We start from the raw sequence: 14290 nt of genomic DNA, 5'->3' as shown, positions 1-14290 counted from the left end.
CCAATTTACAGTCCCAATGCAGTCTGGTATACAAAAATGTATTGGTCTACGATCGTCTTAGTTTTGAGTCAGACTGGAAATCCCTCAGAGCTTCTGTCTACAGCTCGCTACTAATTTAGCGCTACTAGAACAGGAACTTTATCCAAGACCTCTTGAATAATATCAGGCCTTCTGAACAGAAGGCTACCTTCCAAAACAGCCAATTAGATAGGTTTTAATCCTGTGTGGCATTTTAAAACGAAACATACAAGTGTGTTTCCTAGTTGAATAATGTTTAGATTTGTACTTGTTAACAACCTAACATTAAATAAACATTTAAAAAGTTGTAGCCTACTCTTGAACTACACAAAAGCAGTTATGACGGCCAGGCATTGCATATTCTCGCTACTGTATATCATACCGTTTTCAAATATTATACTGACACATTTCTCAAAGAAACCGTTCAAATCTCCTCTGGTCACCTCGTATTTTCCACTAAGCCATACCCACTTAGTTCCATGAATGGACTAATTATGTGTAGATAATCAAAGAGGAATAAATGCGGTGTGCCTTAGGGGACATTAAAGCAACTCTTATCAGACAATGTTATGGTGACGACAGCAGGCCTGATTTAACTCGCAATATTTTACTATCTGTGGCCATCTGATAACATATAGCATCTTTAAGGCCTCTGCTTTAGTGAATGTATAGTGCGCCTTCTAGTGTCATCTAGATGTAAGTACAGGTTTAGTCGATCAGACCTTGGCAACCAGCGTGCAGGGTGGGCAGAGTGTGCCCTTCTGGGACTATTCCATTGATTGGTTAAAATTAAATCCTCAAAGTAATAATTGAGTGTACAACCCCAACATCATTCAAATAAAAAAAAGAGTTAAATTGAAGTGAGGAATGCACAAGTCACATTACTGCAAAGTGGGCTCAAATTTGATGTTTGCCTACCTCCAGAGGACTCAGGAGGCCATTACCGGATACAAATAAATGTTGCATGTCTCGTGAATGACGCAACCAATCAGGTACAAAACCAATCTTATTGGAAAGATAACTAATTCCATGAGAGCACAGACTATTCCTCCTGTACTTGGTCAGTGCAGAGATACTTCATATTTTTTGAACCTTTATTTCACTAGGCAAGTCAGTTAAGAACAAATTCTTATTTTCAATGACGGCCTTGTTCAGGGGCAGAACGACAGATTTTTACCTTGTCAGCTCTGGGATTTGATCTCACAACCATTCAGTACCTGGCCCAATGCTCTAATCACTAGGCTACCTGCATATCAAAACAGGTACTGTAGAATACTCCCACATTTCAAGCATATGAAGCTTTTTTCTAGTCTTGGGCAAGTTGCAGACTACCAAGAAAGTAATCTAAGGCAAAAAAATAACATTATTGCAGCTATGTAACTGGGTTCAAGAGGTCCAAAGGAAATACATTCTACTTGAAATCAGGTCATTTCTCTAGAGTCATCCTCAATAGCCCTGAATCCATCCGTATTCATTGACATGTTTTGCAGCTATGAATAGAGTGAGATTCCATTCTCCCATTGAATTTCTGTTGGACAGCTGTGTATTCAGGACATTTTGAACATGGTTCTTGTAGGGACACGACTGGACTCTGGACATGCTGTGGCCATGCTCATAGAGTACTGCACAGTGTTGCACCTGTTGGAAAATGTCAGCCCCCTACTGCTTGATGCGATGACATGCAAATACTATGACACTGAGACAACGCAGCAAATGGCCAATTACCATGTTGACATTTTATTGACTTTCAAAAATTGTAATGATACAATGTCTTCAAAAGCAATGGACAGAAGTGATGCAGCGATCCATGTCAAGACAACAACAAAAAAAGCCCAGTGGCAGGCTGTCCTCTTGGGCTTGGGTTGTTCAACTGTCCCTGGTTTATGCTGTGTAACATGGAAAAAATATTGGTGTAGTCATTATAAGGAGCCCATTGTATGAAGCCATTTCACATGCAAATGAAGGACGTCTGATTCCTTTTGATTCGCCACTCAACGTCAGCCGTCTTTTAGTCTGTGGGCACACGACACAAGGGCTGTTCTGGTGTAATTGCCTTTCGGCTCAAATTGCCATATGTTTATCTTGCTTTGTGGAGCACCTGTGCAGAGTTCAAAGCATTTGATGTGTGTGTCACCCAGATTTCAAGAGGATGTCCTTAGAACACCCAATTGACAAGTAATTGCTCCTCGAATACTTTTTATGTCCAGATTATGCTGGAAGAAATATACTGCTCATAATAAAAGGTTATATGATTGAAGTAAAAAAGCAAGCATTTTATAGGGACTAACCAAATATCATATAAAAGGCTCCATTACACCATAATTAACCTCTAGAGATAAATGGATGGCCTTTGCAAAACATTTAGTCACTTTGTGTCACTTATATATAAAAATAAACACCTACATATACTGTTACTGTTTTTCACAATTCCTGACATTTAATCTGAGTAAAAGTTCCGTTTTAGGTCAGTTAGGATCACCACTTTATTTTAGGAATGTGAAATGTCAGAATAATAGTAGAGAGAATGATTTACTTAATCTTTTATTTCATTTATCACATTCCCAGTGGGTTAGAAGTTAACATACACTCAATTAGTATTTGGTAACATTGCCTTTAAATTGTTTAAATTGGGTCGAACGTTTCGGGTAGCCTTCCACAAGCTTCCCACAATAAATTAGGTCAATTTTGTCCCCTTCCTCCTGACAGAGCTGGTGTAACTGAGTCAGGCTTGTAGGCCTCCTTGCTCGCACACGCTTTTTCAGTTCTGTCCACAAATTTTCTTTAGGATTGAGGTCAGGGCTTTGTGATGACCACTCAAATACCTTGACTTTGTTGTCCTTAAGCCATTTTGCAACCAAGCTTTAACTTCCTGACTGTCTTGAGATGTTGCTTCAATATATCCACATAATTTTCCAGTCTCATGTAGCCATCTATTTTGTGAAGTGCACCAGTCCCTCCTGCAGCAAAGCACCCCCACAACATGATGCTGCCACCCCCGTGCTTCACGGTTGGGATGGTGTTCTTTGATTTGCAAGCCTCCCCCTTTTTCCTTCAAACATAACAATGGTCATTATGACCAAACAGTTTTTATTTTATTTTTATTTTTATTTTATTTCACCTTTATTTAACCAGGTAGGCTAGTTGAGAACAAGTTCTCATTTGCAACTGCGACCTGGCCAAGATAAAGCATAGCAGTGTGAACAGACAACACAGAGTTACACATGGAGTAAACAATTTGCAAGTCAATAACACAGTAGAAAAAAAATGGGCAGTCTATATACAATGTGTGCAAAAGGCATGAGGAGGTAGGCGAATAATACAATTTTGCAGATTAACACAGTTTCATCAGACCAGAGGACATTTCTCCAAAAAGTATGATCTTTGTCCACATGTGCAGTTGCAAACCGTGGTCGGGCGTTTTTATGGCGGTTTTGGAGCAGTGGCTTCATCCTTGCTGAGTGGCTTTTCAGGTTGTCGATATAGGACTCGTTTTACTGTGGACATAGTTACTTTTGTACCCGTTTCCTCAGGCATCTTCGCAAGGTCCTTTGCTTGTCTGGGATTGATTTGCACTTTTCGCACCAAAGTACGTTCATCTCTAGGAGACAGAACGAGTCTCCTTCCTGAGCGGTATGACAGCTGCGTGGTCCCATGGTGTTTATACTTGTGTACTATTGTTTGTACAGATGAACGTGGTACCTTCAGGTGTTTGGAAATTACTCCCAAGGATGAACCAGACTTGTGGAGATCTACAATTTTTTTCTGAGGTCTTGGCTGATTTCTTTTGATTTTCCCATGATGTCAAGCAAAGAGGCACTGAGTTTGAAAGTAGGCCTTGAAATACATCCACAGGTACACTTCCAATTGACTCAAATGATGTCAATTAGCCTATCAGAAGCTTCTAAAGCCATGACAACATTTTCTGGAATTTTCCAAGCTGTTTAAAGGCACAGTCAACTTAGTGTATGTAAACTTCTGACCCGCTGGAATTGTGATACAGTGAAATAATCTGTCTGTAAACGATTGTTGGAAAAATTACTTGTGTCATGCACAAAGTAGATGTCCTAACCGAAAACTAGTTTGTTAACAAAAAATGTGTGGAGCGGTTGAAAAATGAGTTTTAATGACTCCAACCTAAGTAAACTTCTGACTACAACTGTACAATATGTATACAAAGTATTTGGACACCCCTTCAAATTAGTGGATTCTGTTATTTCAGCCACAACCGTTGCTGACAGGTGTATAAAATTGAGCAAACAGCCATGGGTTCTCCATACATTGGCAGTAGAAAGGCCTTACTGAAGAGCTCAAAGACTTTCAACGTGGCACTGTCACAGGATGCTACCTTTCCAACTGGTCAGTTTGTTAAATTTCTGCCCTGCTAGAGCTGCCCCGGTCTTTTTTATTTATTTTAAATTTTACCTTTATTTAACCAGGCAAGTCAGTTAAGAACATATTCTTATTTTCAATGACGGCCTGGGAACAGTGGGTTAACTGCCTGTTCAGGGGCAGAACGACAGATTTGTACCTTATCAGCTCGGGGGTTTGAACTCGCAACCTTCCGGTTACTAGTCCAACGCTCTAACCACTAGGCTACACTGCCGCCCCAACTACTGTAAGTGCTGTTATTGTGAAGTGGAAACTTCTAGGAGCAACAACGGCTCAGCTGAAAAGTGGTAGGCCACAACTCACAGAATGTGTAAAAATAGTCTGTCCCTGATTGCAACACTCACTACCGAGTTCCAAACTGCCTCTGGAAGCAACGTCAGCACAACAACTGTTCGTTGGAAGTTTAATGGAATGGATTTGCATGGCTGAGAAGCCTAACTATGTGCAATGCCAAGCGTTGGCTAGAGTGGTGTAAAGCTTGCCGCCATTGGTCTCTGGAGCAGTGGAAACGCATTCTCTGGAGTGATTTATCACGCTTCACCATCTGGCTGTCCGACAGACGAATCTGGGATTGACGGATGCCAGGAGAACACTACCTGCCCCAATGCATAGCGCCAACTGTAAAGTTTGGTGTAGGAGAAATAATGGTCTGGGGCTGTTTTTCATGGTTCGGGCTCGGCCCCTTAGTTCCAGTGAAGGGAAATCTTAACTCTTCAGTATACAATGACATACTAGTCGATTTTGTGCTTTCAATTTTGTGGCAACAGTTTAGAGAAGTCCCTTTCCTATTTCAGCATGACAATGCCCGAGTGCATAAAGCGAGGTTCATACAGAAATGGTTTGCCGAAATCACTTGACTGGCTTGCACAGATCCCTGACCTCAACTCCACTGAACACCTTTGGGATGAATTGGAACACCGACTGTGAGCCAGGCCTCGCAGCAATGTAACAACATATAGTGGAAAGCCTTCCTAGAAGGGTGGAGGCAGTTATTGCAGCAAAGGTGGGACCAACTTTATATTAATGCCCATGATTTTAGAATGAGATGTTCGACGAGCAGGTGTCCACATACCTCTGGTCATGTGTGTATATATATATATATATATATATATATATATATATATATATATATATATACACACAGTAGGGAGAACAAGTATTTGATACACTGCCTATTTTGCAGGTTTTTCTACTTACAAAGCATGTACAGGTCTGTAATTTTTATCATAGGTACACTTCAACTGTGAGAGACGGAATCTAAAACAAAAATCCAGAAAATCACATTGTATGATTTTTAAGTAATTAATTTGCATTTGAATTTCTTTTTTGATTCCGTCTCTCACAGTTGAAGTGTACCTATGATATAAATTACAGACCCCTACATGCTTTGTAAGTAGGAAAACCTGCATAATCAGCAGTGTATCAAATACTTGTTCTCCCCACTGTGTGTGTATATATATATATATATAAACCAAATCAGCTGTTGCAGCACAGCATGACATTGTGGTTCTAGAGCATCTCTCTAAGCTGGGTATCACACTACCCTCAGTGCTGTTAGGAAATACCATCTGCTTGCTATAGCCCTATCTCTCAAGATAAGCCTGAAGTACTCTAGGTCACTAAAATGTGGCTTATAATTGAAGAACCCATTTGAGAGTGTCAGATTTTCTGGTGCTTTGTTCATCTGACTTCGGCCAACATGAGGCAATTTCACAGAGATGTATATCCCCCCCCCTATCACTCAGGATAGTATACCATGGTGCACACTGCTTTCTCAAGACAGACACAAACATGAACCAGCCATGTAGCAAATCCACTTAGTTTGTTTTTTACGTGTTTTTTTTTACCTTATGAGGTCTATATTGGGCTGTCCTCCTGTTACAGACAGGCATGATTCACTAAGTCAATTGGTGAACAGGTAACCCCTGACTGCGGAATAGAAGGCATTATTAACAAGTCATTGTTCAAATACGTCAGGTGCCTGCTTTCATGCCCCCTCGCATCAAAGAGAAAGATCAAAAGGTCACAAATGAGGCTGTTTTTTTCTGGCAAATATTGAGATCCGGTTATGACAAACATGGAAATAACAGAATCTATTTTTTAAAAAGCAAATATTTAACTGTGAATTGCATACATACAGATCAGATAAGAGCGCTTTCAAGACAGTGCATTATAGGAAATATGAGGCAAATCAATTACACAATTTTAACACAGTTCCCAATACAATCAAACCCAAGGAAAACGAGTTGAGCACCAGGTATAACTTTTAAAACCATGGATAAGTAGTGCAATTACATGTTTTGTAAATTAGATAGAGCATTATGCATATCATCAGCCCAAGTGATCAAACTGGAGTACAGCTTGTTGCATTTACCTCACCATTTTTTTTTACACTCAATTATGTACATATAGGTTTGCAAAAATCTATTTCATGCGAAATTTGCATGACGTAAAAAAAGTTCCATATTTCTTAGATACTGCGTAATAATCGTATGAGCTTGGGGATTTGATGGCATTGAGGGGGAGGGGACATGAGGCTGTATGGGGTACTGTAGTATAAAATGCACATTATATTCAGTCAGTGGAGGATCAGTCAGAGAAGGAATAGACACAGCCCTCTATCCAGCTGAACAAATAGATATTTTCTGAGCTCACTCAACAGCAAACGATTATTATTTAATTAAAATATTTATTTCTGAAGTAAAATAGGCTTATTTGAACACAGTTTTGTCTGGTATCATTACACTCAATGGATATTTGGAAATTCCAGCTGGTAATAGTTACCCTGTATTCCCTGGTGTATACATGTCAGGGATTGTCTTTTAGTGTTGACAAGGAACACTGGGTATCCAAAGACTGGCAGGTAAGTGAAATTCATATAGTTGATCTATTCATGATTTGAACCAAACACGTTATCATATCGCAATAATTGTCACAATTGTGGAGAAAAGAAATCAGGCAAATTAACCAACAACAACAAAATAATAATCTTGTCTTTAATCTTTTCCCCACAATGAGCCACTGGAGAAGAGGTTGGCCCGCCAAGTGGCTAGTCTGATTAAGAGATCTAAAGCCCATCAGTTCTACGGGCTCATGGGCAAACGCTCAGGTAACACTAACGTTCTTCCTGTGCAAATGTGTAAAAGGGATCTTATTACAGGATTAAGGTAGACTAGAATACACATTTTATGGTGTGTACTGTATTTATGTTCAGTATGTATTATATCTAATTAATAAGCAAAGCAAATTGCTTGTCTTTTTAAACTCAAATACCTTTAAACTCAGGTACCTTTTATTACAGATGATCAGCCGCAGCCTATTGGAGTGAATAGAAGACGTAAGTATAGAACACTGGAGTAATGACAAACTCTTTTTTTGGAATATAGTGGTGGCCTAAACAGAACTCTGTGGTCCACCGTTCACACACTATTAGATTATTCAGTGTCTAAATCCTGTCAGCAGACCAACAGTATGAGCAATTCTTCTGCATTACATGGATTTAAAACGGGTTTTAAATTGAACAATGCATCTCCTTTTTTAAATGAATCTTTCCTGATTTTGTCTTCAACAGGAAATAAAGGGGAGATGTTTGTTGGACTTATGGGAAGAAGAGCATCAAATGGGGGTAAGAATAATTCAACTCCATATAAAATCTCAAGGTAATTTTTATTAAAAATACAAAAAAAGAATGACATAAACACAGCACAGAGAAGTAACACCAAAAGGTCTAAACAATAAAACAGGTACCGACAATTCCAGTCGTGCGCCATGAACAAATGCTTTTTTGTCGCTGCAGAATCGTTCACAAGAATCATTCCAGATGCTACAAGCACTGCGATCGATATCGCCGAAGGATCACACACACAACCAGGTATTTCTTCTACATTGATGTTATGGTTAAAACCTGAGAGCACTTTAACATTTGTAATGTAGTTTGCACAGTAAAACATTTGAAACTGTTAAATACACATGTAAAACCTGTATTTATGATGACTAAATGCAAACCAAACATTTTAACCGGTATTCTGTACTATTTCTACTTCTTCACTTGGCAGATTCACAAGAGGCATGGGACCAACTCCTGTATGACTACAGCTAATAAAAAAGATTCAGATTTGATTGTTTACATGATCTATACAATGTTGATATCAACGCATAAAAAAAAGAAACAACAGTATCTCATACTTTTAAAGAAAAAATGCTATGTCTTTAAGGTATCCAAGTTCATGCCGATGATTATTGTGTATTCTATCCCCCCCCCAAAAAAGCACTTGTCTCTGCAAACAACTGCCACTGTGTTGAATGGAATAAAAGGCCAGGAATGCTGCAGCAGGTCAGAAGTATGTGTTTTTTTTTTATGAGGACAAAGAAGCAAAACATTCATTATGTGATCCACTAGTCTGAGCTTTCGGTACAAGGCTTCGACAAGGTGTAAATACATTCGTAGCTTATCTTGATGTAGGTGGATCGTTTAAAACAAAAGTCGTCAACTAGAATTCTCCAACTTTCATTGTTTAACAATATTTAAGCCAAGAATTGATTGAATGGTGACATGGCGACAAATTTCTAAAATATAAATACGAGTCGAAATGTAAAACAGGGGACGAGAGTTCCTCCAGACAAGAAAAACCTAGTAAAGGGCAGCTATACAGGGTGGATAGAGGGATAGAAGAAAGAACACTGTGGCATTGATAGATGATAGGACTCCTGTCCTGGCAGGAGTGGTAGAAGAAAGAAGAGTTTATTTTAGCCTATGTCCCTTTGGGCGGGGTCCATTTTAACGAACTGGGGTCAATGGTTTTGTTGTTGCTGCCTCTTTTGGTCTCCTTGGATTTCCACTCGTCGATCAGATCCTGTAAGGGGGAGTTCAATTCATAGAATTTATTGGCCTTTTACAGGAATTTGTATCGGATTCAAGAGCACTGAGTCTAAGACAACATTAAGTCATCCACATTCCCAGACAACATGACATGGATGACAACCACATAAAACAGATAGGGTTATATACGCACAAGCTACAGCAAATACAGTGACTTCAGAAAGTATTCAGACCCCTTCACTTTTCCCACATCTTGTTACATTACAGCCTTCTAAAATTGACAAATTGTTTTCTTCCCTCATCAATCGACACACAATACCCCATAATGACAAAGCAAAAACTGTTTTCATAAATGTTTTGCTAATTTATTTAAAAAATATATCAAATAAACAATGAAAAATCACATTTACATAAGTATTCAGACCCTTTACTTACTTTGTTGAAGCACATTTGGCAGCGATTACAGCCTCGAGTCTTCTTGGATACGACACTACATGCTTGGCACACCTGATTTTGAGAGTTTCTCCCATTCTTCTCTGCAGATCCTCTCAAGCTCTGTCAGGTTGGATGGGGAGCGTTCCTGCAGCTATTTTCAGGTCTCTTCAGAGATGTTAGATTGGGTTCATGTCCAGGCTCTGGCTGGGCCACTCAAGGACATTCAGCCACTCCCGCGTTGTCTTGGCTGTGTGCTTAGGGTCGTTGTCCTGTTGGAAGGTGAACATTCACCCCAGTCTGAAGTTCTGAGCGCTCTGGAGCAGGTTTTCATCAAGGATCTCTCTGTACTTTGCTTTGTTCATCTTCCCTTGATCCTGACTAGTCTCCCAGTCCCTGCTGCTGAAAAACATCCCCACAGCATGATGCTGTCACCACCCTGCTTCACCATAGGGATGGTGCCAGATGTGACGCTTGGCATTCAGGCCAAAGAGTTCGATCTTGTTTCTCATGGTCTAAAAGTCCTCTAGGTGCCTTTTAGCAAACTCCAAGCGGGCTGTCATGTGCTTTTTACTGAGGAGTGGCTTCTGTCTGGCCACTCCACCATGAAGCCCTGATTGGTGGAGTGCTACACAGATGGTTGTCCTTCTGTAAGGTTCTCCCATCTCCACAGAGTGATCATTGGGTTCTTGGTCACCTCCCTGACCAAGGCCCTTCTACCCCGATTGCTCAGTTTGGCCGGGCAGCCTGCTCTAGGACAATTATTGGTGGTTCCAAACTTGTTCCATTTAATAACGATGGAGGCCAGTGTTCTTGGGAACCTTCAACGTTGCAGACATTTTTTGATACCCTTCCCCAAATCTGTGTCTCGACACAATCCAGTCTCGGAGCTCTACGGACAATTCCTTCAACCTCATGGCTTGGTTTTTGCTCTGACATGCACTGTCAACTGTGAGACCTTATATAGACAGGTGTGTGCCTTTCCAAATCATGTCCAATCAATTGAATTGACCACAGGTGGACTCCAAGTTGAAGAAAAATCTCTGGGATGATCAATGGAAACAGGAAGCACCTGAGATCAATTTTCAGTCTCAATACTTATGTAAATAAGTTATGTCTGTTTTTTATTTGTTTTGAACAAATTAGCAAACATTTCTAAAACCTGTTGGGGTATTGTGTGTCGATTGCTAAGAAAATTGTTTTATTTAATCAATTTTAGAATACGTAACAAAATGTGGAAAAAGTCAAGGGGTCTGAATACTTTCCGAAGTGCAAAACCAAGGATAGCTCAAATGTCCACAGGACTTCTCCTTCCCAGGTTAAGTGTCTAGTCTAGTGCCTGTTGAATGGGAACAAAGGTGAGGACAGTTCACCTGAGACAGAACCACATTCAAACATTACACTGTTGATTTTATGTGCATTTGGCCTTTACTGTACTTTTTGAAACCATTTGTCGATAACGAAATGTGCAAATAGTTCAATAATATAACAAGAATATTCATGCCAAAACTTGGGGTGGATACAACATGACAAGATAAAAAATACAATACGCCAGGTCGCAGTTGTAAATGAGAACTTGTTCTCAACTGAAATTAAAAAATTTTAAAAAATACAAAGGTTTGAGTGACAGGTCTAACTGGTGTCTCCAAATGGCCACACCTCTTCAAAGTGTGCACAGTCATTTCAATACACTTTCATGTCCCATTTAAAACATTTGTCAGTTTAAAGCTATATGTCGTTGTAAAGCGGAGACTCAATACGTAATTTATAGTATGTTACTGTACAGCCACGGCGTTCCAATTTAAACACTTATCAGTGACCAAGTCACCCATTTTGAGTACAAAGGGTTAACCGATGTTGATATGGTCATGACACACATCTTCTTCATGAAGGGGACACATACAGTACCTGTCTCTTCAAGACGAGGTGCTTTCCCTTCCAGTACTTGAGCATCTGCAGGGACTGCAGGGTGCTGACAATGTCCACTGGGTTCACGGCTGTCTCCTGGCTGATCTCTGAACACACAAACATAACACACAGCTCTTCACACACTCATTCAAAAAAGAGAATCCTGCCAAGCGTGTACCATTTCATATAATATATGCCATTTAGCAGACGCTTTTATCCAAAGCAACTTACAGTCATGTGTGCATACATTCTACGTATGGGTGGAGGAATATGCTATTCCTAACCATTCAAATGCTTGGTAGAAAATCTGCTAACGTGTTCAAATGAAATTTAGGCTAACCTGAAGCCACATAATTAACAACATTAAATCACCAACATTTACAGACAACATGACACAAATGACAACCACCACATGAAACAGATAAATACTACATATGCACAAGTTACAGCAAATACTTGCTAAAAACTGTGCAAAATCAAGGGTACCGGTAGTCTTCCCAGGTTTAAAGTGCTTAGTGTATGTTAAGCAGATGGATGCGCCTAGAGACAAATGAGTTATGAGAGGAAAATTGCCCTATTTGGACAGGCACAAACTATAATGTTTGTAACAGAAGAAATATAAGAAGGATATAGTAACATAGTAACAATTGAAAAGGAACACTTTGGAGATGATGTATGTGTGCGAGTGTGTGTGAAGTGTGTGTGTGTGTGTATGTGTGTAACCTGAACAAGCAACATCATTTGACAGCTTCATTTTGACCCTAAACTAATTGTACATTCTTTCCAAATAGTCATAACACATTAAAGCGTGGCATTAAAGCACACACATTTTTTGTGTGAAAAATTCAGTTCTATGTAAAGTCCTCTCTATCACCTTTGATGGAGATTTCCTTGCCCTGGAAGTTGTACATGTAGCGCAGCAGCACCTCCTTCCAGTAGCTGCGGTAGCTGATGAGGCCCAGGTCCGAGAGGGGCCGCTCCGGGGAGCCCACCTTCTCCTCCACCTTGGACAGCAGGTAACCTATAGAAAGGGGATAGGGTAGGCAGGGTGGTCAGTAGCAGTTCAAATAAACAATGAGATGGACTGCACTAAAATAGCAATGAGACCCAGTGGAGAAAGGCAAAACCTCAAAATGAACTGTAGTTTTACTCTACTGCAATAGCTACTAGAGCTGGGCGATACACCAAATGAATTTGATGAAATGTCATTTATGTTTTAGCCTGTATCGCAAGAATGTTTGAGACGTTTTCATGAGCGTTTATGTCCACTTGTTCATGTTGTCTTTTTAGTCTGGTCTCTCTTGCTCCTTCTGGGCTTTGTGCACTGTGCCAATCACACACCAAGCCCCTGCCGCTGCCACTCACAGTAGAAACATCCATTCTTCCTCTCTGACAACAAGCAGTTTCAACTCACTATTTGCATTTGAGGTTTGGTCCAACATAATCGATCACATGGATCCCGAAACACATTGAGGCACACATTTACAGTAATAGAGGAGAACTTAACCTATCTAACTATAACTTTTTTTTGTCTCCAATCCCGTAATGTACGGAGAGCAGACCCTGCTAAAGCTTTGCTGTACCACGTACAGTCCGATAGAACCATTTTTGCCACATACTTTTGCCAACTGTCTAGTTGTTTTATAAATGAGCATAAAAAGACCCATTTAAATAAGGAATTGGCACCTCATTCTCATTCTGAGAAATAAGCGTCTTCTTATCCAAGTAGGCTACTTGATTTCAACATCCAATCAAAGTGGACAGGCTGGCATGCTGTTCAAACAGTTGGAGACGGACAGGGTGTGTTCATAGCAGTTCAACTGTTCTACCATGTTAGCTAGCTAATAGATCCAAGTTGGCTAGACTTTAAATATAAAGATTAGCTGGCTATTCACTAGCATGTGGGCTCATGCTTGAGAGAGTGTTTATGAGACCTGTAATGCCCGCTAACATTTATATTTAAAATCTAGCCAACTTGGATGTATTAGATAACTAACAAGATAGACAGTTATGAACACACCCTGTCCGTCTTCAAAATGTTCTAAAATGCCTGCTACAAGAAGTTGGTCATTATTAGTGGGGAATTTCAGGGATGAATACGACCGTTCAAAAAAGTTCGGAGTCACTTAGAAATGTCCTTGTTTTCCATGAAAATATACATGAAATGAGTTGCAAAATGAATAGGAATTATAGTCAAGAAGTTGACAAGGCTATAAATAATTATTTTTAATTGAAATAATAAGTGTGTCCTTCAAAAACTTTGCTTTCATCAACGAATCCTCCATGGCTTTTTCTTTGCAACACTGCTAGAAGGCCAGCATCCCAGAGTCGCCTCTTCACTGTTGACATTGAGACTGGTGTTTTGCAGGTACTATTTAATGAACCTGCCTATTGAGGACTTGTGAGGCGTCGGTTTCTCAAACTAGACTCTCTAATGTACGTGTCCTCTTGCTCAGTTGTGCACCGGGGCCTCCCACTCCTCTTTCTATTCTGGTTAGTGCCAGTTTGCGCTGCTCTGTGAAGGGAGTAGTGCACAGCATTGTACGAGATCTTCAGTTTCTTGGTAATTTCTCGCATGGAATAGCCTTCATTTCTCAGAACAAGAATAGACTGACAAGTTTCAGAATAAAGTGCTTTGTTATTGGCCATTTTGAGCCTGTAAGCGAACCCACAAATGCTGATGCTCCAGATACTCAACTAGTCTAAATAAGGCCAGTTGTATTG

General features: G+C 40.0%; 2 protein-coding genes across 3 annotated transcripts in view; one reads left to right on the top strand and one right to left on the bottom strand.

Moving 5' to 3' along the window:
- Positions 1 to 7003: 7003 nt before the first annotated feature.
- LOC118357768 (protachykinin-1-like) lies at positions 7004 to 8506 on the top strand. The gene is made up of 6 exons (XM_035735123.2): positions 7004 to 7270; positions 7426 to 7516; positions 7709 to 7744; positions 7979 to 8032; positions 8204 to 8278; positions 8463 to 8506. The coding sequence occupies exons 1-6, from the start codon at positions 7157 to 7159 to the stop codon at positions 8504 to 8506; spliced, it is 414 nt and encodes a 137-aa protein (XP_035591016.1). The 5' UTR covers positions 7004 to 7156.
- Positions 8055 to 14290, bottom strand: part of LOC118357608 (histone acetyltransferase KAT7-like) — a 29450-nt gene continuing 23214 nt past the window's right edge. For both annotated transcript variants that reach the window (XM_035734896.2, XM_052478386.1), the window contains exons 12-14: positions 12441 to 12587; positions 11567 to 11673; positions 8055 to 9260 (exon numbers count right to left, since the gene is read on the bottom strand). In XM_035734896.2, the coding sequence (XP_035590789.1) occupies positions 9159 to 9260; positions 11567 to 11673; positions 12441 to 12587 (356 nt within the window). In that variant the 3' untranslated portion in view covers positions 8055 to 9158. The remainder of the gene's footprint in view (positions 9261 to 11566; positions 11674 to 12440; positions 12588 to 14290) is intronic.

Source organism: Oncorhynchus keta, chromosome 24 (assembly GCF_023373465.1).
Source record: "Oncorhynchus keta strain PuntledgeMale-10-30-2019 chromosome 24, Oket_V2, whole genome shotgun sequence".
Taxonomy (NCBI): Eukaryota; Metazoa; Chordata; class Actinopteri; order Salmoniformes; family Salmonidae; genus Oncorhynchus; species Oncorhynchus keta.
Note: the sequence above shows the minus strand (reverse complement) of the source record. Positions and strands in the feature narration are given on the sequence as shown.